The sequence below is a fragment of the Agelaius phoeniceus genome, chromosome 11 (genome assembly GCF_051311805.1).
Source record: "Agelaius phoeniceus isolate bAgePho1 chromosome 11, bAgePho1.hap1, whole genome shotgun sequence".
Taxonomy (NCBI): Eukaryota; Metazoa; Chordata; class Aves; order Passeriformes; family Icteridae; genus Agelaius; species Agelaius phoeniceus.
In genome coordinates, this window is record NC_135275.1 from 7,567,956 (window position 1) to 7,591,882 (window position 23,927).

At 43.7% G+C, this 23,927-nt stretch overlaps 1 protein-coding gene across 2 annotated transcripts in view; it reads left to right on the forward strand.

Moving 5' to 3' along the window:
- Positions 1–23,927, forward strand: part of LOC129124943 (6-phosphofructo-2-kinase/fructose-2,6-bisphosphatase 4) — a 51,258-nt gene that overhangs the window by 4,759 nt on the left and 22,572 nt on the right. The window contains exons 1-3 of one of the 2 annotated variants that reach the window (XM_054640157.2): positions 11,022–11,329; positions 18,419–18,535; positions 22,077–22,173. In XM_054640157.2, coding sequence (XP_054496132.1) covers positions 11,224–11,329; positions 18,419–18,535; positions 22,077–22,173 — 320 coding nt within the window. In that variant the 5' untranslated portion in view covers positions 11,022–11,223. Of the gene's footprint in view, positions 1–11,021; positions 11,330–18,418; positions 18,536–22,076; positions 22,174–23,927 lie in introns of those variants that run through there. The other variant, XM_077184808.1, reaches the window with a different exon arrangement.

The window sequence follows — 23,927 nt, forward strand, 5'->3', positions numbered from 1 at the left end:
AGCTGTCTGTCTGTCTGTCTGATCCTGCATGTTTTAGGTGTCTAAACAGGGAGGTTTAGCAAGAAATCCTCATGTCTGGGTTAGGTACTGTTTGCCAGTGGATAGTTTAAATCAAAATGTGCAAAGACAGAATATTTATGGTGGTTTATTATAGCTAAAAGCTATATTATATATATTATATGACTGCACCCCCTCTTTGGAGTTAAGGAGCACAACCACCATGAGTGGTCTGAAGCTGCTTCTGACCAGTGACCACGGGCACAATTGGGATTTAAGGCTGGCTTTTCCTTCCTTTTAAGTTTCCATTTATGGTCACAGATCCATGGAAATCTAATTGATGTTGTTGGTAAATAACAAGAGACATTTGCTGTTCATGGGAACCCTGTTGATATCCTCGGACTGTGCAGCATTTACCTTCTGCATTAAGGAGGGAAAAAAAAAAGGTTTTGGTTTTTTTTTTTTGCTACCCATGTGAAACTGGTTTCCCCAAAACAATGAGGAGATTTCAGGGCTTCATGACCTCTTGCAAATAGAAAATGTCAGATGCCTGGTGAGAGGTGGACTGATAGGGGAGCAGCCCTGTTACTGCTGAAGTCATTACTCATTTTTGGTGGGAGATCAATCTCTCAGATTCTTCTTTATTTTTTCCCTGAGAAATGCTCCATTTGGGGATTAGAGTAGAGGAGCTTAAAAATCCAAGCAGCTCTGGAATAGCTATCTCCCACAGATTTATGTCTTTGGGTTTTAACTGATTTTTCTTCCCCAGGCTGAGCCTTGCAGGGATTTGGGCTCGTCTGGTGTCAGTGCCAGGTCTGATGGGACCAGCTCAAAGCCCTGTGTGTCCTGAGAGCATTGGTAGGGCACCTCTTCACCCCTGCTAGCCAGTTTTCATTCAAATGTGGAACACTAATGTTTCTGAGACCCCTGTGCTGTGTGAAGGAAGGTTCAGATGTCCCTGGTGCCGAGGGGACCCTCAGGCACAGACTGAGCCAGGCTGGGGTGTCTGGAGCCAGCAGTGCTGGGCAGCTGCTGTTTCACTGGGGGTGGTGAGTGTGGGGGCTGCTCTGCTCATTTGCTTCTGATTCCCTTGCTTTGTTTTCTATTTTTGTATCCTTCTTGGCTTTCAACTGATATTTAGATTTTGGAATGTGTTTTTACATGTTCTGGTGCCAAAGGCTGTCCCATATGCTGTTTGTGAGGGAGTATGGCTTCTGTGCACCTGAACAATTTTTTAATATTTTCTCTAGGGACACACTTGTGCTGAACCAAACTTATTTTTTCAAAATATAAAGAGAACTCAGGTGGGCTGCTTTTTTTGTTTGTTTTAAAGAGAAGACTTCTTTACTAATTATGCTGGAGCCTCACTTGGTGAATGCTTCCCCTTGCAAGAGTTTAATGTGTAGCATTTGTGCTGTTTAGCCTGCCTGCATTCTGTAAATCTGATTATTTTGGCTGTCATAATTTCATTACTCTTATTAAGCTTCCTCATTTGCACATTGATCCTGTTAGTCTCAGGAAGCTGATAGGCCATCTAGGTCTACTTGCAAAACGCACAGAAAATGAGAAACCTGCCCCGGAGGCTCTGAATACTGAGATTCACTGTGATTTAGATCTGTGTGTCTGGCCTGTATTTTTTTCCCCTTCAGTGCTGTTTTAGACTACCTGGCTTCATTGCAGCTTGCCAAATTAAGATGAATTTTTTGCTTTTATTATAAATCCTGTCGCTGGTAGCTTCTGGGAAGCTTTGCTCTGGTTTGCCTGTATTTTTATTTGGATGAATACCCTCCTTTTTCACAGAGCTGAGGAATATTCCCAGCAGCAGCAGCTGGCGTCGCATATGCTGTGAGTTGTTTTCCTCCTTGTGTCAGTGTCAGTTTTCCATGCTGCCTTTCCAGACAGATTTATTCCTTACTTTCACAAAACCTGCTTTACTGTTGCTGTGGGACATGCAGGAACCCAAGTGTAACTGAGAGGACTTTGGGCCCCTTTCTCTTTGCTTTGTGTCCATTGCCATGAGCTTTTCTCTGGCTGCCCTCTGAGGTAGGCTGGACTATTCTCTGCTGCACCTTTAACTCCTGTCCCCCTTTTTAAATTTGTTCTGGCTCTCAGTGAAGTCTAGTCCCTCTCACCAGGTGAGGTTGTACCTCCCTTCCCTCAGCCTCTGCTGTCCCAGGGCTGCTTGGGGTGCTTCTCTCTATTTACCTGTTATTTGTGTCACTGAAATGTTCCCCTGTTTTGTTCCTCTCTGCACAGTCTCTGCTGCTTCCAGTGCTCTGCTGTTCTTTCTTTGGTGATGTTCTTCCCCCTCCTGGTCCAGTTTTTCCTCCTCCTCCCACGGTTTGACCTTGTCTTGCTCTTGTCCCCCTGTGCCCTTTCCAGGCCTTCACATGGCTCAGCTTCCATTAAGTGCAGCTGACTCACGGATTCACTCTGCACCTCCAGGCTTTGTCACCCAGCCCAGGGCTGTTTCCCTTCTTGCCATTTTCCCTCTGAGCTCCCCATCAGTCATTCAGCATTTCACACCCCAAACCCCGGGTGGTGCTTCCCAGGCTCTCTTATCTCTTGTCTTTTAAAGTGCTGCTATCTGATAGGTAGCTCTGCCCTGAAGCCTTCAAGATTTTTTAAAAATTATTTTGGTGTGCTTCATGCATTTGAATTGCATGCAAGTTTTGTATACTCTTTGTTGTCAGTGTATTCTCCTTTTTCATCTCATCAGACAGCTCCCCTGACTCATGTAGTAAGTTGTTACAGATGTTTTACTTTGAAGTGACAGCTCTTGTAGAATTGTACTTCTGAAGTCAGTTGATAGCATTTGGTTTTAAAGGTGGGGTAAAGTGTTTTAGTTCTACCCTGAGACGGCAGCTGCCCTTGTTTTATAATTTTTATTTTTTTACTTAGCAGCCTAGACCTTCAGTTATGAGCAAGTGGGATTCATGGGATCCTAGCTGAGTGACAGGAGAGACGATGTGTGTACACCAGAAATGTTCAAATATCTAATATAAAAGTAGCTGAGCATAATTCATAAGCCTGTCAGCCTGGATAAGGGCTGTCTGTTGTACTTAAAACTGTCAGTCCCTTCCTTGTGCTCCCTTTAATTACATTACTACTCATACCTGCACACTCCAGCTCAGAACTGGGGAGGTTTTCTAATAAAGAAAGAATTGAAAAGGTGATTGAAAAGGAGTAGAGAGCTCTGAGGTAACAGAGACACTCTCAGGCTGCTTTTAAGCAGATTCAGGAGGCACAAAGGCAGACATCCCCCTGGATGCAGGTGTGTTCTTGTTTTCCCTTCTCTTTCAGACACTACAGATGAATCCAGCCCTTGTTTTCCTGGTTAAATCTCAGCTCTCAGGTGACTCGGGTGACCTGCTCTGTGTCAGCCTGGCAGGGAGGTGGGGGCTGTCCCAGGGTGTGTGGTGCTGTTCACAGGGCTCCCAGGACCAGGGAAGAGAGGAGAATCTTGACTCCATGTTTCAGAAGGCTGATTTATTATTTTATGATATATATTATATTAAAAGAAAATGATATATTAAAACTATACTAAAAGAATAAAAGAAAGGATTTCATCAGAAGGCTAGCAAGGAATAGAAAGAAAAGGAATGATAAAATCTTGTGGCTGCTCACAGCCTCGACACAAATGGCTGTCATTGGTCATCCAGTAAAAACAATTCACATGCTGGGTAAACAATTCTCCAGATCACATTCCAAAGCAGCAAAACATGGAGAAGCCGAAGCCTCTCAGCTTCTCAGGAGAACAGATCCCAACAAAAGGATTTTCCATACAATGTGTCAGTGGCACAGGTGCACCCCCGTGCAGGGCTGTGTCCGTGCTGTTGCTGTAGTAACAACATCAGGTTCTGCCAGAGCAGGGTGCAGGAATGGCTCTCCTCAGTGCTCTTCCCATCCTGGAAACACGGGATTTGCACTTCACCTCTGGCCATGTGAATGTAAATAGGCAATTTGTGCAAATGCTCTGTGTTTTGGTGTCCCCTTTCTGCACTTCTTACCAGCACAGGCCCCCTCATGTAAATGGTTTGGAGTTTGGTATACAGCGAGAGTTTATCTACAAAGGGCTTTTTAACACTCAGAAAACATGAATAATGGATACCATCTTTCCTTTATGTTGCATCATAACAGGAAGATTTAAAATGTTGCTCAACTTTGTGATGATGGGAATAGTTTTAAGCAATACCTGGAAGCACCACTTGAGGATCTTGCCTGTTTTTCAGGGAAATAATTTCGGTGTTGTCTCAGAGAGAAAGATGGGAGAGGACTGCCTGGACTGAAGGTGTAAAGATTTAGTGATTAGTCCTTCAGATTTAACAAACAGAATTAATGCAGACCAGCCTTAAATCTCCCCCTAATGCCAGGCTTAACCCAGGAAACTTCCTTGTGTGAAAACAACAGCATCTCATCAAAAGGGTTTATCTCCAGACATTAAATTTCTCCCACATTTAAAAGAGATCAGTTATTTCTTCTGAACTGTGATAAACATCTAGACTAACATATTTATATACTTAGAAATAAGGAAAATACTCTGAGTGACCGTGCCTGGAGGAATGGCTCACGTGAAGCTAACAAAGAGCACAGTGAGTGTTGCAAGGTGTGTATTATTTTATTTTACATCTAGACTAACATTTATACACTTAGAAATACTCTGAGTGACCGTGCCTGAGGAATGGTGCACGTGAAGCTAACAAAGAGCAGAGTGAGTGTTGCAAGGTGTGTGTTATTTTATAATACAAAATGTGTGTCAGGCTCAGTGTTTGCTCTGGGCTCTCGTGCAGCCCACGTGTTGCTGAGATGATGTTCTGCTGATCACCTCTCTCTCCCCTAATAAAGTTCATGTGCCTGCAGTGCAAGGAGTGGGTTCTGCAGAGAGCCACCCAAGGGTTTATTGGTACAATTCTTGCAATAAAGCCTCTGTGTGGCTGGTGCTTGTTTCCTGGTGCTGGTGCTCGTGGTTTGGGAAGCACACCTGTGCTGGAGTCCTGCACACATCAGCTCTGCTGCCTCTGGGCTCTGCATGCACCATGAATGGCTCTGGTGATGTTTCAGCAGACAATGAGGAAAATGCCATAAAAGCAAATTGCTGTGGGAATTATCTGTCTCTCCAGCCAAGTAAGTGTGGTGTGAGGCTTCTGAGGGCCCAAACCCTGTCAGATCTTCCCTTGTATCAGATGTGTTGGTGGTTGTTGGAAGAGGCAGGAGCTTCTTTTCTTGCTGATTTGCATGACATAAACATTTTCTGTTTGGATGAATTATTTTCCTTATCTATGCTAAGGAACATTTTGTTTCAGCTCAAGGAATCTCTTTACTATCTGTATTTATGTAGCTTTGTCTGTGTGGGATCTTGGGGGTTGTTTAAATCTGTTCCCCTGTTAGCACTGAAGACTTTTCTTGTCCTTATTAGTAGCTTATTCTCATCTAAAGCATGATTACATCTGGATATTTGTTACCAATCTCTTTGAGAGATTGATCTGTAGCCATGAAGTCTGGTAGTAAAATGAACTCTTACAAAATAATTTCTGTAGGTGTGTCTTGCTGAGGGCAGATTCTTGTTTTACTTCTGAATTTTTAGTGGTTTTTTGCTTGTCTTTGGGGTAGCAGTCTACTCCAAGACAATTGGAACATTTTTCCTTTAGGCAGTGATAGGAAATAAGATATGGAGTGGATGGTGCCACTAATAAAACTTACTGGTTGCTCAGAAGAAAAGAAGGAAGTGCTAGGGCCATGTATCACAAGGCCTACCCCTTGTGATTTCAGTTTGTTTGGAATCAAGCCCCAGATGGAAGGGCCTGTGGAGATGGTCTGGGGAACCTGCTGAACCTGTCACGTGGGATGCTTGGCATTTTTGGGGCCTTAGTGGGCTATTTGTTATTTTGGCTGGGTTGCCTCCTGGGACATTAGACTGTGGGGAAACAAATAGGAGGATGGCACTTGGGGTTGAGGAAGGAACCACAGGTGGCCTTGGTGAGATGGGAAGACTTCATGTAAGAAGCTGATGTCAGAAAATGTCCTGAGAGGCTGAGCTGAGGAGGTGTGAGTCACTGTGTGTCACTCTGCTAAGCCAGCCCTGCGCCTCTCTGCCTGCATGGCTCACTGTGCTTGCTCAGCTCTGGATGGAGGGAGCTGGCTCTGTGCTCTGTGCTCTGCTCTCTGAGGAGCTTTCAGCTGCTGGGGCATCTCTTGTGGAGGATGACTGTTCCCAGGGCATGCTCTGTGTCATCACCCAGGAGCTCAGGAGCAGCCCAGGGAGGGAGAGAGGCGCTTTGTGTGCTGCAGCCTCCTCCAGCTCTGGGCTTCCCAGGGAATGGTGAGCCTGGGTTAGTGCCTGCCTTACAGAGGCCACAGCACACTGAGCAGGAGGCACTGTGTTCTAGGCAGCCTGTTAGGGACTTGCACAGGGAGGGAAAACCTGCCAGGCTTGATCTGCACTTCAGGAATATGGGAATTACCTGGGGGAGAGAGCAGTCTGTTCCCTGCTGAGGTCCTGCTGTAATGAGGGATGTGACAGAACAGGCCAAGTGTCCCAGCTGCTCTGCAGTAGGTTTGGTCATTAGGGCAGAAACTGGGGGCATTTACCAGTGTTTTCACCATGTAAGAGCACCCCAACAAATACTTGGTTTAAAAAACCCATCAGCAATGTTCCTCACATCAGCTGAGTGGGGAGAGATCTCTCCCATTCCATCTGAAACCCAGTTTTGAAATGCTGGACTGTTGTTACTTGTGAGCAGAAAGGGTGAAGCATAGTTGTGTGTGTGGTCACTGACTCCTCTCATTGGCTTGCAGTGTGGTAACAGCCTGGTATAAATTAGATAGCTGCTGTCCTGGGGTGATGCTTCCAGCTGCATAGATTTTGGCCAATGAAGGACTGCCACCAGCCTGCTGAAGGTACATTTGAAATCTTTTTGCTTGGTTTCTTTTTTTTTTGGTGGGTTTTTTTTTTTTTGGTTGTTTTTTTGGGGGTTGTTGTTTTGCTTTTTTTTTTTTTTAATTGAAAGAGAAAATAAATTCCAAGTTCAACAGGAATTATCCTGTCTCCTTTATACAAACACTGTGATGCAGTGTAGCAGCCTGTTAGCTGGTCAGAGCCAGCCATCCATGTGAAACTGGGGAGCTTTGGATGGGTGTCAGAGCTGGATGTGTAAGATATGTGTGTGGCTGAAGGCTGTGCAGGTGTGTGTCTGTGTTTTTTGAATAACAGCCATGTGTAATGATTCTTGCAGGGTCTGTGTTCCTCCCCAGTTTGTGCTGAAACAAAACTGGTGCTGTGCTAGGGGTGATGTTTTTTTGAGTACTTGTAAGTGGGGAGCCCCACAGCCCTGTCTTTGCACCCTCTTAAATGGGGATAAGAACTTAAACTCTGATCTGTCCCCTTCTCACTCTTGCCAGATGTAGAAAATGCAGATGCCAGTCTTAAGATGGGATAATTTAAACTGGTTCCTGTTTGTCACTTTGAGCTGGAGCAGAAACCTGCCACTTGCAATAGAGAGGGTTTGGATTTAGGTTTTTCCCAGCTGATTATTGCCACCTGTGTGTGTAGAGGTCAGGGACTGTGGGTATTGTCAAATGGGTAGGAGAACGTGGGACTGCAAAGTATATCCCATGACTTACGGGAAGGAGAGTTACTTTAGAGAAATTGAAGTAACAGATTAATGATGAAATATAATTGATTGGTGTTGAATGTCTAGAAAGAAATGTGGATATTTAGTTCTGAGTGTGGGCTCACTCTTCCCAATATTTTTTTTCATTTGGGTTAAGAAATAACTCAGGCCGGTAGATGGGCTTTCCTTCCCTGTAGCTTTCTGTAACCTCTGACTCTACCACGTACGCTTAAAAGCCAAGTCCTGCTGGATTTTAGTTCTGCGGAGCGTTGCTGTCCCCTGGCACGGCCATCCCGGTGTCACTTGGCTGCGACATTGCCTTTCTGACGGGTGGCAGGGAATTCCTGTTCCCAGGAGAACTGCCTGGGCACGGGCGGCCCGGGGGCTTAGCGCAGCTCTCAGCACGGGGATGGCCAGCGCTGTGTCCGTCCGTCGGTCCCCGCGGCCGTGTGTCCGTCGGTCCGTCCGTCCCCGCTCTGTCGGGGCGGTGCCTTTGCCCGCCGCAGCCACCAGGGGGCGCCCGCGCAGTGCCCGCGGAGGGGCCAGGGCGCCGCCTGGCGGCGCGGGCGGTGCCAGCACCCGCGGGAGCCTGAGGTGCCCCCGGGATGTGCCCGGTGCCCCCGGGATGTGCCCAGGATGTGCCCGGGATGTGCCCGGTGCCCCTGGGATGTGCCCAGGATGTCTCTATGGTGTCCCCGGGCGGTGCGGCAGAGCTGCCGGAGCCTCCAGCACCCCCTTACTCACCGCTGGCTGTGCCCATGTCTCGTTGTCGTGCCGCAGATCCCTCTCGGCTCTCGCTCGGATGCCCTGCGGTGCACAAGGGCTGGGGTGGGTTTGTGGGGAGCTGTGTGTGCTCGGGGCGCTGAGGATGTGGGCACCTCACAGTCTGGAAAATTTCTTTCCACCTTCCAAGTGTGTGCTGCCAGAGAGATGGTGGAAGGACAGGAGGAAGAGATGTTGTGTGGTTTATGGATGTTTTATGGGCTGGCAGGCTAAAAAGTGATGCCTTTACTAGGGAAATGAGGTATGTGGAAGTTACTTGCACGTATTGTGAAACTTGGATTATCTGGCTGCCATATGGTACAGTGTGTTCGCAGATACAGGTTGGGTTTCTGTAGGATCAAGCTGAAACCTTGGTTCAGTCTCTTTTATTTCTCCCTGTCTCTAAATAATTACCATTGGCTGTAGGCATTAAACCCTGCATTTCCTGTTGTGTCAGTCAGTTGTTTCCAGAGAGCGAGTGTAACTTTGTCACTTGGCTCAAGCACGTTATTTCCATGCTGCAGCTCATTTTCCAAGCCTGCCTTTCCCCTTGATGTTTTTCCTCTGGAGAGAGGTGGTTTCTCAGGTGAGCTCTCTGCTCACCATGGCCCTGAGAGCAGATGCTTTGTGTAAAAGCCTTCCCAGGAGTAAAGGCTTGTTCGTGGTTTCTCTGTAGCAAACAAAGCTCTTCACCTGCAGGCATCAGCTCTGCTCCTCCAGCCTTTGCATTATACTGATGACAATGAGATTGTGCAGAAGGTGATCTCTGTCATTTATTGGGAATCCAGCAGGCAACACTTGTTCTGTCTTTTCCCAGGAAATGAATGTAGTGCCCTTGTAAACCGTGTTTTGAAAGGAGACCTCAGGAGTAGCACAAGATACCTGTATTTGCTTTGTCTGTCATTACTGCACTGAGGTTTAAAAACAAACCACAAATCAGCTAACCCTTGAACACAACATAATCACATAAGCTTGTTATCAACCGAGCTGAACTCTCTGCCTCACAAAAACAAAGGCTAGCAGGTGTCTCTGAACACCTCTGATGTTATTACAGACACCTGGACAAACCCTTAACTGAAGTTTTGTGCAGGTGCCACTGGTTTGAATCTGCCTGAGCAGAACGGAATTAATGAACTGGCTCTGTGCCTGGTGCTTTGAGGATGAGACATACAAATGTGGTCGTTCACCCCACAGGCTTCTGAAAAATGCTATTGTTGTATGAACAATATCAGGTCAGTGTTCTTGGCTCGAGGCAGGTGTGTGACTGGGCTTCCAGTTCTTGTGCAGGGGGTGGATTTGCAGAAGGGAAGTACAAACTTTATTTCTAGAGGCTGGAAGGATTTAGTAGGTTTTCTACTTAATGTAGGTAAAACAAACCTGAGAAGTGGGGTTTATAAATGCGTTCCTATTCATCTCTCATTTCTGTTAATATTACACCTGTGGTGGGCTCTCCTGGCTTTACTGGAGGCATTGTTAGGGAAGCTGCAGGATCTTGGTGTTGGCCTTGCTGTGATCACAAGAGGGCAAGGTGGGGATGTCCAGCTGCTGGACTCTAGCCTGGAGACCGTGTCCTGTGTGTTGCAACATTCCCTGTGTGCACAGGAGACAGAATTCTGGGATAAACCTGGCACACAGATTGAGCAGTTCCTGCTCAGACCTCTTGGGCAACTGCTGGAACTAAACACACAGCTGACAGAAGAAACCAGGAAGATTTTAAGCATTCAAAACCTCCCTCTCTCCCTCTAGTTTTCTCACCCTTGCAATGAAACTCGTGTAGCCCCTCTGTCCCTCCCCATGCCAGCTATTGACTCAAAACAAAATCGTGAAAAAATCTTGGATAAAAATAAAGGGTGGGGCACCTACAGAGGAAAAGTGTCATTGGTTTTGGAGAGAAGGAAATGGAAAAGCAAGTGAAGCAAACCTGGGTCTGGAGAAACAGTACTAACTTTCCCAGAGGTGTCTTGCCAAATGTCTCTGAGAGCTGATTTTTTTGTTGTTTAGAAAGGTACATTTTAACTTGTAGTGGAACAGAAAGACTAAAAATAATCCTCAGGTGATCAGAGCATGGTTAGTATTAAAAAAGAAAGCATGTATACTGGCCTTCACTTGTGTTTAGGCCAGTGTCATAATAATAGAGTGATTAATAATGAAAGTGTCTACTGCACTTCACTACCGTATTTTCATTGTGTTGCGTTTATTGCCTGTAAATAGAATATTTTCTGTAAATAAAGTTTTCTGTAAATAAAATATAGAGAGGTGAATATATGTGAAATATTGAGCTTTTTTAGGGCTTAGCTCAGGTCAGTCAATGAGGTGGGTTTCCCCAGGCTGTAAAGCTGATAAAGGTGATGGGTAAAGGCGACAGCTGGGTGTCATGATTAGTCAAACCAGTGCTGCCCCTGCAGCTTCCCAGGGCCGTTTGTTAACAGCTTATTTTGGGGGGAGCCAAATGGGATGCAGGAAACCTATGGTTTATGTTTTTCTGCATCGCTATTAATTTAACCTTCAGGCCAAAACAGTTTAATTGGAAAAATGTCTCACTGAATGCATGGCTTGAAACACACTGCACACTCCCTGGGCGTTCTATATTTAGGCTTTAGGTTGGGTTAAAAAAAAAAAAAAAAAAAAAAGGTTTTTCAGCAGCAGCGCGGTGTTCCCGCAGCAGCACCGAGCGCAGTCACCTGTTCGCAGCACGGCCCTCACCGGGGCCGGGCCCTTCCCGCGGTGCTCCCGGGGCGGCGTTCCCGAGCCCGGGGCGCGGTGGGGCTGCGGCCTCCGGGCCGGCCCTGCCCCGGGGGCGGCCCCGCCGCGCCCCGCCCGCCGCCGCAGCGGTGGGAGCCGGGAGCGGCCGAGGATGGCGGCGGCTCCGGCGGCTCGGGAGCTCACGCAGAACCCGCTGCAGAAGACATGGGAGCCCTACGACAACGGGCTGCCCGCGGGGCACAGCGCGCAGCGCGGCGGTGAGCGGGCCGGGCCGGCCGCGGGGGGGACGGAGCCGAGCCCCGGCGCCTGGGGTCGGTCACTGCGGGGCGGCGGGCCCCGGAGCTGCTGCTGCTGGTTCCGTGCCCAGCGGAAGGCAGGGAAGCTCAGCTGGGATGAATGTGTTTGCTGGTTGCTTTTGTTGGTGTTTTTGCGGGTTTGTTTGGGTTTTTTATTTGTTAGACGCGCTGGTGTCAGGGAGCGTTTGTGTTCAGTATATTCGTCTTGGAGAGAGGCCTGAAGATGTCACAGTGTTCTTGTTTTGGTTGTTGTGATCCTTTGTATTTTTTTTTTTCCTTTAAGGCCAATGCTATATCAGCCCATCTGTTCCATGAGTTAATGACTTCCCATATTTTGAGGTGCAGCCAGCCAAGTCATCAGCCTCCTGAGACTTTGGCTGCGGCGTTTGTAAACCATAGTTCATTAACAAACTTTGCCTCACAGGCTGTTTTTTACCCCTTCTTCGTCTCATTTCCCCCCTTACTTAAGTAACGGAGGTCCGGTACACGGCAGTTTTGCAGACAAAAGGGGCTTTGTCGTGTGGAATTGTTTGTGTTTGTCATGCAAAGAGGCTGTGCTGACAGAGCTGAGGCTCTGCCGGTGTGGCAGGAGTCCATGGGCTGCAGCCTTGGCTCTCTGTTCATGCTTTGGTCCAGCCCTTGCTGAAAGAGGAAACCAAACCCCCCAAAAACCCCAAAGCACCCCTAACTCTCTTGTTGTGTGCTGGGCAAGCAGGCAGGAGTGTGTTTCTGTAGGAGCTGAATTACTGCAGCATCTGAGCCATGGCAGAGTGAGATGAATGCTGAAATAGGAAGAGGGTCAGAAAATGTGTATAAATGCTTTATAAACATGCTAAGAAGACTGCTTCATTTTAGCCTTAATGTGGCATCTCTTTTCCAAACAGAATAATATCTGTTATAGCTCTGACACAGATACTGTTTTACAAAAAACCCCCAAACCCAAGAACAAAATTGCATATGAGTCATGTGTAATTTGATGATGTACATTGTCTTCTTAGCAGAATTATTTAGCTTCACTTGATTATAAATTTAAAAATATTTCACATGCCAGTGGGGTTTTCTGTAGGACTCTGTAAGTTTAATGCCTAAGACCCTTTATAAATTAAAAAAAATGCTAGAAAAAGAGATTTTTAAAAAAATCCTTTTGCAGCCCTACCCATAAAAAGTCTGCAGTCATTTGTGATACATAAGAATTATAAACAGCCTGGAAGGGAGTAGGAGTAGAAGTTACTCTTCCTTGATAAAACCTTCTATCTTGTGTCAGCAAACTGAGAACGCTTCATAATTTTTCCCATGCAGGGGAGTTGCAGAGTCCTTTTCCCTGGGATTTCTACATGTCCTGTGTTGCCCTGTGCTCTGGTGAGGCAGTGTCACCTGTGGGTGCTGCAGCTGGCAGGATGGACTGCCTGGATGGGTCACCTTGGGCTGTGTTGGGCTGACCAGTTCTGGTTCTGTGCTGCTTCAGGTAACTGTGGCAGGTGATGCTGTTCCAAAAATACCAGCTCAAAGTGGAAGTGCTTTTGTCCTCAAGTGTAGCTTTGCAGTGGGAAAATTGAAGTTAGTCACTCTGTGTTGAGTTTCTTGGCTAAACAAGATGAACTCTTTCAGTCTCTTTGGTTGGTGTTTTTTTCTTTTCTAATTTTTTGCTTCGTGCTGCTGAGCTTTGTCTGCACTACCTTTAGTCTTCATCCTTCTAGAAGGTGGGTGAGCAGAACTGTACACACTTCCAGTTGAGGCCTCAGCAGGTTTGTCTACAGAAGGACTGACCAGCATTAGCTGGTTTTAGTGTGATTTTCTAAAAGTTGCAGCAACTGCTGTTGTCCTGGGGAGAAGAAATGTGTTGAGCTGTGCCAGGGTTCAGCTGTCACAGGGCTTTGAAGAGCCAGTTCTTTCAGTCTGTGCAGTACAAGGTCTTTGAGGAGGAGCTGTGTCCGTGTGCAGCCTACAGAGCAGGCAGCTTCTACAGCTGGTGACACAAGGTGACTGTTCTGGTGACTTCCAGAGTCACACCTGAGGGCACTGCAACTGCATCTTGGTATTAATAGCTGTGGCTTGCCTTTTGTGGTCACCTGTGAAGAGTTTTGTCTGTGAATAGGTTGAATGAAAGCTGTTCTTGGCATTGGATGTTCAGATTGCTGTAACCTCTGAATCAAGCAGAGGGCTGTAAACATGGACATAAAAAACAAATAGCTGGGTAGGCCCTAGTGAAAGTTGTTTGGGGAGCCAGCAGAGGATGTTTATAGTGAGAGATAAATAGTGAACTTCCTGTGGTTAAACATTCCTCTCAGCTACAGTCAAATGCTTTGTTTCCCTACAGCTGCTGAAATTTGGTCATTCTAATAAATGTCATTTGCTGATGATACAGCAGTAGAAATGTACATCCCAAAAAAAAAGTATCAAATTATTATCTCTGCTCTAAAGAACCTCTACCCTTTGAGCACATGCTGCTTGTGTGTATTTATACTCCTCATGCTAGGAACTGAAAATAGGAGAGGGAATGAGGTGAGGATGGTGCCTGAGGAACAGGATGTGAGGTGGGATCATTGCTGCTGGCATCAAAGCAAAAGGTGACCCTGAGGAAGGGAATGATAGAGCAGCTCAGAACAGCTGGTGGCACAGGGCTGGCCAGGGGACAAATGTGAATTCTGAAACCCTTGGACCAGGGTGATGGTAAAAACTGGTGGTTTGGATAAAAAGAGGAGATACAAATTAGAAGATGGTGGATTTCTTCAGGTCTAGGAACAGATGCTTTTCAGGAAGAACAGCAGGATGGGGACTCATCCCCATGGGATGCAAAGAAGGGAGACTGGTCATTGTTGATCAAAAAGATATGATGGATTAACAATGGTTGACTTGGATAAGTGATGGGAAAAATGTGTAGGGCTGACCTTATTTGGAAGGATGGTTGTGTTGGCTTAAAGTCAGAGATATTTGTGTATGAGCCTCTAAATAGTACAGGATTTTTGGAGAATAGGCCTTGAATTGAAGGCCATGTAAACTGCAAGGAACACTTTGTAAACTTCTAATCTCTAACAGTAACAGCTTGATACAAAAAACATGTGTCCTTAACACATATAAGGAAAAAACAAAATCTAATTCTGGGTCAAAGGGAAGGACAGCTGATAATTTGTTTGGTAGTAAGTGAACCTGGAAGATATCAACTCTTGACTCGGATTTCACAAGATCCAAAAAAGTTTTGAGGGCTGATGAATTGCAGCACAGCTCATCTAGATTGTTCCATGTCCCAGTTTGGTTTCACAACCTTCTTTTGCATTTGTGTTATTTCACAATAGAAACAAGAAATAAACATGTCATTTCTTTCCCCTTGACTGTTAAGTCTTAAACTTTAGGAAGGGTAGGCAGTCATGATTTTACTCTCGAGCTGCAACTTGCTGTGTTGTTCTAATGTTTAAGGAATATTAAACTGGGATAATGACTTTGCTTCAGTTGCAGCATTTCATCATTTGGCCATTTTCCTTCACTGATTGGAATTTTGGGTGTGTTTTTTTCTGTGTTCCCTCTCTTTGGTGATGCTGTTTATAAACATGCACTCCTAAATGTGTATATCACAAGCATCTGTTTTAAAGAAAAAACTGACTGAAGACAATGGTGTACAAGCTGTAAGTTTTGTTTTACTATTCTGAGTGCTTGTGTTCCTCTAACAGAATCAGTGTTGATGGCACACCCACAGGTTGGGGCTGTCAGAAACCCTTAGTGGTTATGTATGCAAAGCAGTAGTGAAAAATGAGATTATTTTCTGTGTAGAGATATTTCTGAAGGTAAACCAGACAATCCAGTGGTAAGGAGTGAAGGCTGCCTTTAGGAGTCTGTCTTGGCTCTAACTCACACACCTGTAACCCACACTGAATTGTTTTTATATAAATTGAATGATGGTGAGGTGCTCTGCCAGTGGGATATATGTAATTTGTGATATGTTTGGCTATTTTTGTTAGCTTACTTCCTCGTGTCAAACTTGCTTACATTTCTTCAAGGGAAAATGTAAGCCATGAGACACTGATATTGAAAATACCTCCTTGGGAATGACTGTTTCCCCCTGCTTGCAGGGAGTGTTGGCAATGTTCTGTTGAGAAAGCTGTGGTTTAGATAAAGTGAAAGACAGTTAATTTCTTTGCAGTATTTGATACATCCATTTGATACATACCAGAACTTGGCATTCTGTTCTTAACTTTTTTATTCAGCTAATGAGCAAAATTAAGCATTGTTAATTACATAGGATCATAAGGGAGGAAATAAAGCCTGCTGTGCTGAGTCTTTGTGTGTTGAGAATGCTACACTGAGGCACAGAAGAAGATGAAATAGCTGCTTTGTGTGCTTTTATTTTTAGTCCTGCCATTTAGCTGTGGATGGGCTGTTTTGGCCAGCACAGGTGCCTTTGGTTCTACTTGCCAATGCTCAGGTGTATTTGTCACTGAGTGCCACCTGTGCAGGTGGTGTGGGGCTGCAGCCATGCGTGGCCATCTAATCCAGAACACCAAACATTTCTTTAGTGCCCTGAATTTTAGACTGTGAGCTGCCCCCCTCTGGTTAAGGACAAGCCCTGAGGGGTGGCACATTCCTGTAGCACCATGTCCTGTCTAGTGTTGCTTACAGGGCTGTGGCTTTTTGTAAAAGCAGATTTGGGATCATTGGCATCCGTGGTGTTCCTCCTTACAAAGACAGGGGCATCTGTCTTTATAGAATAAATGCACTCTTGGTCAGCCTGGCACCTAACAAGAGTAGGACTGCCACTTGTTTATTGGGATATTTCTCTTGGTTTCTGCTCTGTGGTTACTCTCCAGAATGATGGGAATAACGGGTGAGATGTGCCTGTTAAACTGGACACATGGGGTTCTAACATGTGTAGCAAGGTAGCTTTGCTAGTTTTGTACTTTCTTTGAGGAAATATCTGTAAAAATGCAGGTGGTAGCAGACTAGCACACTGAATGTCCCTCGTGCATGTTGTAGTTGGGTTGATCTGATCGAGTTTGCTGCTTGGTTAGAAAATATATCACAAACCCATGCAGGCCTTAAGTAGGACTTAATTTAGAAATTTAGTTGTTGATATAATCTGTGAAGCAGCCATTTAATTTAAATGGTTTGCAGGACTCTTCATGGAAGCTTCCCAGACTTCAGTTTTACTCCAGTATGGGTTTATTATTGCATTACCAGAAGACAAATATTCTGTGAGAAGGTGAAATTTGTATGGCTGACCCCAGCAGCAGAAAAAAGAAAAAAAAAAGGAGGTGCTCTCAGAACAAAAAGGTATATTTTGCTTGAAATGGGTAGAAAAGCCTGTTACAGCACAGTTCCTTGCAGAACAGGAGGAGCTGGGGCTGTGTACAGATCCTGGTTTGTCTTTTACTGCTCTTACTTCACTTGTAAGTGAAGTACTGAAAAATTGTACAAAACTTGAGCTGGGTGTTTCAGATGAAGGACCTTTTGAACAGGCTTTGAAGAAAAATGTCTTCTCTTAACTTTCTTGGGGCCCAGGGGTTTCTCTCACCTCAGTATTTTATTGCACTGTCCTTAAAGCTGGAAGCAAGGCTGTTAACTTAATAAGCACTGTGCTCTTGGCACTCCATGGAGTTGTTGTTTCCCTAGAGACTTCAGCCTCTTGGAGAGGGGCTTCACAGCCTGAACCTATGACAAAGAGGAAAAGAAATTAATACTTTTCTTGTTTATAGGCTTCTGCACAGAGGAACTTACTCTGAGGTTTTTTATCAGTGTCCTTCCAGAGACTTGATCATGTTTGGATGAATCTGTTTTGCTTTGCATTTAGTTCCCTATAGCTGTCATTACAGGGAGTAGTTGCCTGTTTCATGGATTTGAGGTTGGGTACCATTTTACCTCCTCTCCCTCATGAAAAGTGGTGTATTTTTAATGGTTTTTGGTTTGTGTCTTTCAATGTGCATTTTAAAACAGCACATCTGTCTTTGCTAATCTGCTTGTTCTTTTTGGATTCAGTTATGTGAACTCTGCACCAGATTTATGAAAGTGACTCTGTGGGATGAGAGTTTGGGAATTTTGAGCAATCAGAGCCCTTTGTACAATAGTTCAGTTCAGTTATGCCTTACAGCTAATCACTGACATTTGGTCCTTTGGAGTAAATTGATGTCTCCTCTGTCAAGGCACTGAGGAAATTGATACACATGTGGATTGTATAGAAATGAATTCCCTTAAAAATACAGGGTGGAGGGAGCTGCTGGTATCTGCATCACTTTAATATCTTCTTTCTTTTTAGGCAGTTCCTTGTAGCTGTGATAGATTAATGCAAGGTATCCTTAGTTTTGTGCTGTTAAAATGTTCAAAAACTTGTGATTTGAAAGGAAATGCCTCAAGGTTTTCAGATTATAAATACAACTCCTTCAGCCTCCTACACTGTTGAGTTTTTTTTTCTAATTAAATGCTATGGTTTTGATTAAGAGTGTGTACATATATCTATATTAGATTATTATACTTGATTGTATAGAATACTTGTCTTATTCTTAGTAACAGCCAAAATGAGCTCTGCTCAAGAGAGATTTTACTGTTAATTATACTTAAAGGAGAAATAATCAGTAGTGAGTAGCTTGTTTTACTATAATGTATTAAGATGTGCTTGTCATGCTCGTTTTGCTCAAAATCAAGAAAAGGTTGAACAATGTTTAGCTCTTGTCTTAAAAATATAAAAATTATTTAAAAACTGTACACCTTGCTGTTTCCTTTCAAAGCAAGCACTGAACTGAGGTACACAGGGGCATAAGATGTCAGTTGCCTTTATTTTGGTATTGTTCCTGTGTGCAAACACACAGATTTCTTCTTTCCTGCCTGTTTACACCTCACATGCCCATCATTGCACTACCACTGACTCACCCTTCCAAAATTCAGCATAAAAGGGTGGTCAGGGTCCCTGTCCTGCTGTGGAGCCCCAAATGGTGACACAGTGCATGAGCTGCTTGGGGGGGCACCTTCCTGGGGAGCTCACAGAGAGGGGCTTCCCCTGCAGCCACAGCAGTCTCTGCTTTGTGGGCATGTGTTGGTAAATCCTGCTTTCCTGTGTTTCCTTTGCAGTATGTATGACCAATTGCCCTACTCTGATTGTCATGGTGGGTCTCCCAGCAAGAGGAAAAACCTACATCTCCAAGAAGCTGACACGCTACTTAAACTGGATTGGAGTGCCCACAAAAGGTGATGGCTTTACTGTTTACAGCAGAAGGACAGAGCACAACCTTAGGTGGTTTATACACCTGATTTCCAGTAATTTTGTTGCCAAGTTTGACTACTTAAAATCCTTCTGCTTTGTTAATGTATTTTTAAGCAATAACATACACAGGCATGTTGCTGTTTACGTGTTAATTAATCAAATTATGTTGACTGTGCCTGTATCTTCTTGTTCTGTCAGGTGCCTAACTCAAACTTTTTTGCTTATCATGAAGCATTGCTCCTTTTTGTTTATTTATTTTTTCCTTGTTTCCCTTTTCCTTTCTTCATGTAGGTGAAAAGGAATGTTGTTTACAAGCAGTTGAGCAGTCGGCACTTCTGGGTTAAACTTCCCGACTTCTCCATCTTTTTTTCTCTGTGAACTTTGTGCTACTTGCAGTTCTTTACTTTTTATGTTTGTGTAATGACTTGCAGTTCTTTGTCTAAGTACTAAGAGCCCAAAGACTGAGGCAGCAACTTGTTATCACCTCCTTAAAGATTTCTCTGTGTGTTTTGGGCAGGAAATGGCTCAAATTGGCTGTGCCAAGGACCTCTCTGGGCTCCTGTGGTATCTTGTGGGCCCAGTAAACAGGACTAAGTGCATTTGAGGTTCTGAGCAGCCACCTCCCCTTCCTTCTCCTGTTCCTCTGCAGAAGAGCAAGACACGTTTGGTGTGCTGTGATTCTGTTTCCAGTGCAGTAATAGTAGCTTTATGCCTAGTTAATAATTTAAATGACATTACACATATGAGGTCATACTAAAGTGTGGAGTTTTGGCTGGCTGTTCAGAGATGTATTTCCTAGTCTCTCTAAGAAGTCAGGATGGAAAATTCTGGCCTATATTTAAACTGCCTTTTGATTCTAGGGTAAAGCTTTTTGTGTGGGTGTTTTCTTAAGTTTCTAGGAACTTGTATAATGTGCTTTATTTAGAGGAGACATTATGGGGGATATAATAAGTATGACAGTTTACAGGATTTAAATTATCACTTGATTTTGACTGTTTTCACATGGTTTAACCCTTCTGATGACCAGTATCAGCTAGTTCAGAGTTCAGTTTAATCCATTAGGCTAAAATGGAATAACAATCCAAGCAGTTTAGCCTATATCCAAGGTGACAGAATGCTTGTATGTTAGACACACATGTAACTTAAATTTATGAGGTGTGTTATGTATAAATGTCAGTGAGTTTGAGCACTTCACTGTGTGATCTTTGACTAGCAAAAGTCCAGTATTGGACAGCAAGAAAGATATTATCCACATGTGGCTCATGCTTGGTTGGATGTATCCCAAATACTAATTGTACTGCAGGTGGGGTTTGGCTCAGCTGTAGGAAAAATTCTGTGGGCCACTGTGAGCAGCACATCAGAAAACACACACACTTGTTCTTGATGAAAAACAGGTAGAGCATTGCTGCCTGATTTTACAAAAATATGCAGCCTAAATTTGCCATGTGAGTTTCTGTCCTTGGTTGCTGAGTATTGTTTGTCTTTGTTAGAAAGGGTGGCTGAGATTTCCTCAGTAAAACCACAGAGCCTTTCTGTTTGTGTCTTCAGTGATGCAATTTTACTGAAGTCAATGTGAAACACCTCACTGCCTGGCTGAGGGGATAGATGACATTTTCCATAATTCTTCCACTTGGTGGGACTGAACTGATAGAGGATCAGTATCAAGCAGCCCTAACATCTGCTACCCTTTGGCTCTTAATGTCTTAAAATTAGTGTGTGCTTAATTTAGCAGGAGTTCTTGTTCTCTGAGACAGATGGTTCAAATTATGAGGTTATGTAAACCAGAGAAAAGATAAATGCCATCTTTTCATGTAACGTTAAGCAAGCTGGAGAGTTCAAGAACAGAAGGTGGAGGTAAATAGCCCAGGCTTTTGGTGGTGGTTAAATCATTTCAGTCATCATTTCTGTGTTTTCTTCTTTCCAAAATCCTCTGCTGTATAGAATGGGAAATGACTAAAAGTACAGGCGACTTTTGTCTGTGCTTTTTGAAGGAAATGAGGTCAATTAGATGTCTGAATAGAATTGTGTTGCAATGTGGTTTTGAGATACTAAGCCTTGGAAGCTTTTTTGAATAGTTGTGGTTGTGATACCAGTGAGCTTTGGGAAATTTTTCCATAGGCATGGCTGCTAAGAATAAAGGCTGGAGATTGTACCACTAGATAGCACTTTTTCCTCTCCTCTGGCCTTCTGGCAGTTACTATTCCTTCTCAGGAAATTCATTATGTTTTACAAGGACCCACATTTTCATTTAGCCACTGTGGCCAGTGCTTATTAAAATCACCATCACATAATCACCTGGATTGTTCTGTAATCCATGCCATGATGAATTCCATCAACACTGCTGAGCTCAAACAGAACTTGACTTTTGGGGAGAAAAATAATTTTTGTATCTTTATGCTCTGCCTCCAGTCCCAGCAGCAATCTGTATACAGCTGCTGGTTCATGAGCTCTTCTATTCTATGTCTTCTTTCTTAACTACAGCCTTGTAATTGAGTCTACTGCTTCTTTTCCTCTTTCCAGAAATGAAGTCTGGCAATCAGAGTTGTACCTTGGCAGCATCTCAAACAGAATACTTCAGTGTGGTTTAATGTTAAAAAAAACAAAACCAAAAGCTTTGCAGTTCAACAGAAAAAACCTCTAGGTCTGAAACAACTTAAACATGAATTGTATTTCAGAGGCCTGCTTTCAGAGCCATTGAATGAAATTAATTAGGGTTCAGTGTCATTCTGCTCTGGGGCAAAGCAGAACTGTTTTGCCCTAATCCCATACCTGATATTGTGTTTGGCCATGGACCTTTTGCACCTTTGCCCACCAGATAAGGAGTAGGTAGTTTTTGACCACTGAGATGAGATCACAGTGAGATTGTTTCATACTTAAGATGATTTTTAAATGATTTTTTTTTTTGTTTTAGCAATTTATCTTTTTCTTTTTTTTTTTTCCAGTAAGTGGAACAAGGGTTGTGAAATACTAATCCTTAAGGAATAGAAATATTAGAGCAGGGTTCTGAAAAAATGTTTTCACCAGTGGAATTTTAAGTTTTGTTTACTTAAAGCAAGATTGTTTAGTTCTATTTAGAGCTCTGCCTTGTGCTGAAATAAGAGTTGTACGTTTTGGGAGGTGCTATCTGAATACTGTTTCACTGTACATATTATTATAATTAGCTTTTTCTTCTATGTATAAATTATTATTAATACCAATAATCATTACTATTCCTTTATAGACTTTGAGTGACTCCTGAAAAGGAGGAAAAGAATTTCTTTTTGTTGTCCAGGCAAACTGGCAGACAAAGGCACTACAGTGTGGCCACTGAAGTAGAGTGACTACAGCCCAAATGTTCTTTAGCTATTTCCAAGATTTATTGCTGTCTTGCTATTTTAAACCTCACAAAACACAAAAAGAAATATGATAGATTGACTTCTTACAGGCCAAGTTATTTTATCTTTGCATGAAGTTTGGTTGCAAAGTTGCCATGACCTTTTCATGTTTCTGTTGTTGGCTCTTGCTGATGCTGGTTTCTCTTGGCAGAATTTAATGTTGGTCAGTATCGTCGAGATTTGGTGAAAAAATATAAATCCTTTGAATTCTTCCTGCCTGACAATGAAGAAGGCTTGAAAATCAGGAAGTAAGTTTTGATTGTGCTCGGTACACCATGCTAATTGTATTGAAAGGATATCCTGTTTAATTTGCTCTTAGAGATTGCTTGAAGTTGCATTTTTGTATGATCAAGAAGACCCTTAGGGAGACTGCAGGCAAAGACATTCTAGAGAAGGTGGAATAGTGATTTCTTTGGGCTGTTTAAAATTTGGGGGTCTTTTTTTCTTGGTTGCTTCATCTCAAGCATCAGAAATTGGGAGAAGTCTTTCTTGATTAATTTTCATTAGAATGTGACTACTGTTACTCCTGTAGATACTCCAGGATATTTTCACTCAAAAACTATTTTAACAGATAATTATAACTTTTCCTACCTTCTTGTAAAGTACTAGCTAATAAATGTGACTCTTTCTGCTGCATAATTCCTAAAATTCCATTTTAGAGCTTTTGTTTGCTTCATAAAGGAAAAAAAAAACCCACATAACTGCTTTTCTTTTTGATTTGTATAATGAAATTGTTCATCTGGAGCACTTTGAATGTATTAATCATCATCTGTTTAAATGAGTGAGAATCAAATGTGATAATTTTCTCCCTGAAATTGTGGGTTTGGCCACCATGCAGGTGTCTCATTCATTCCCTCAATGCACAGCCTCAAAAATTGCCATGTTCTGCTAATGCTGTGCAAAGCAAGGAGAGAAGCAGAGTTCTGTGTCCAGGTGAAGCATTTGAGTCTCTGCTCTTGCCTGGAAGGAGGCTGTGCTTTAATGTAGGGTAGGCCTTGGGAAGAAAGAGTGGATGGGAGAAGGGTCAGAGCAAGAGGGAGCTGCATCTTTCCTAGAGGAGATCAAGCAAGAAGGCCTTTTCATTTTCTTGGACACTCACTGTACTTTTTAGTGTGTTCAGGAAAGCACTTAGAGCATGCAGTGTGAAATGAGAAGGAAATGAGAAATTTGAGATGGATAGAAATAGTATTTATTTAGGCTACTTAAAATATGGACTGTCTTGTTCTTAATTCAGCTTTGCCTTATGCGTAAAAAATGTCTGGATTTTCTTTTGTGGCTGTCCCTTGCCTTGTCCCCCCTCTCTCTTCCCTTTTTCCCCCTCAGCATTAGAGTGTTGCTAAAGCCAAAGGAGAACAGGCTGCAGAAGAGCCTCCCAATCCTTGGGAGCAGTTATGAGGTGCATTAGCCTTGCAAGGCACTACCTTTTGCTTTCAGGTAGAGCCAAACCTTTTAATGTGCCTCTGTGCCACCTATTAGGCTAAGTGGTGAGGGATGTAGCATGAAATGGGCTGTGTGAGATGATCTGCCTGGTTAGCAATGAGTAAAGAGGGTTTGTATTTATTCAGTGAAGATCTGGGTGATGAATCTCAGCTCCTGACATCTGTTAACTGTGCTAATGTGGAAATACTGTCAGGATCCAAAAGCCTTCATTTCTCTTTCAGGATAAAGCTGTGCTTCCAGAAGGTGGTAAATAGAGGAGTTATGAATTTCAGTCTGGAAGTCAAAATTTAGAAGTAATGTAGGGAAGGGCTGTTGAAATGGGCAGGCTTTTATGTTGGTACTGCAGAGAGGCTGTACTTACTGGGAATAAATGGGGCTTTGTTCTGCTAACAAGTAAATCCTGTACAATGTTGCCCTCCAGCATTACTGATGTGTTACGAATCATAATGGACTTTGAAGATAATGCTAATGCTGGGGACAGAGGAAAGTTGCATATTCATGTGTTCTTGTCCAGATTTAACACAAGTGTAAAGTATGTCAGGGTGGGGATTTTTGGTGTTCG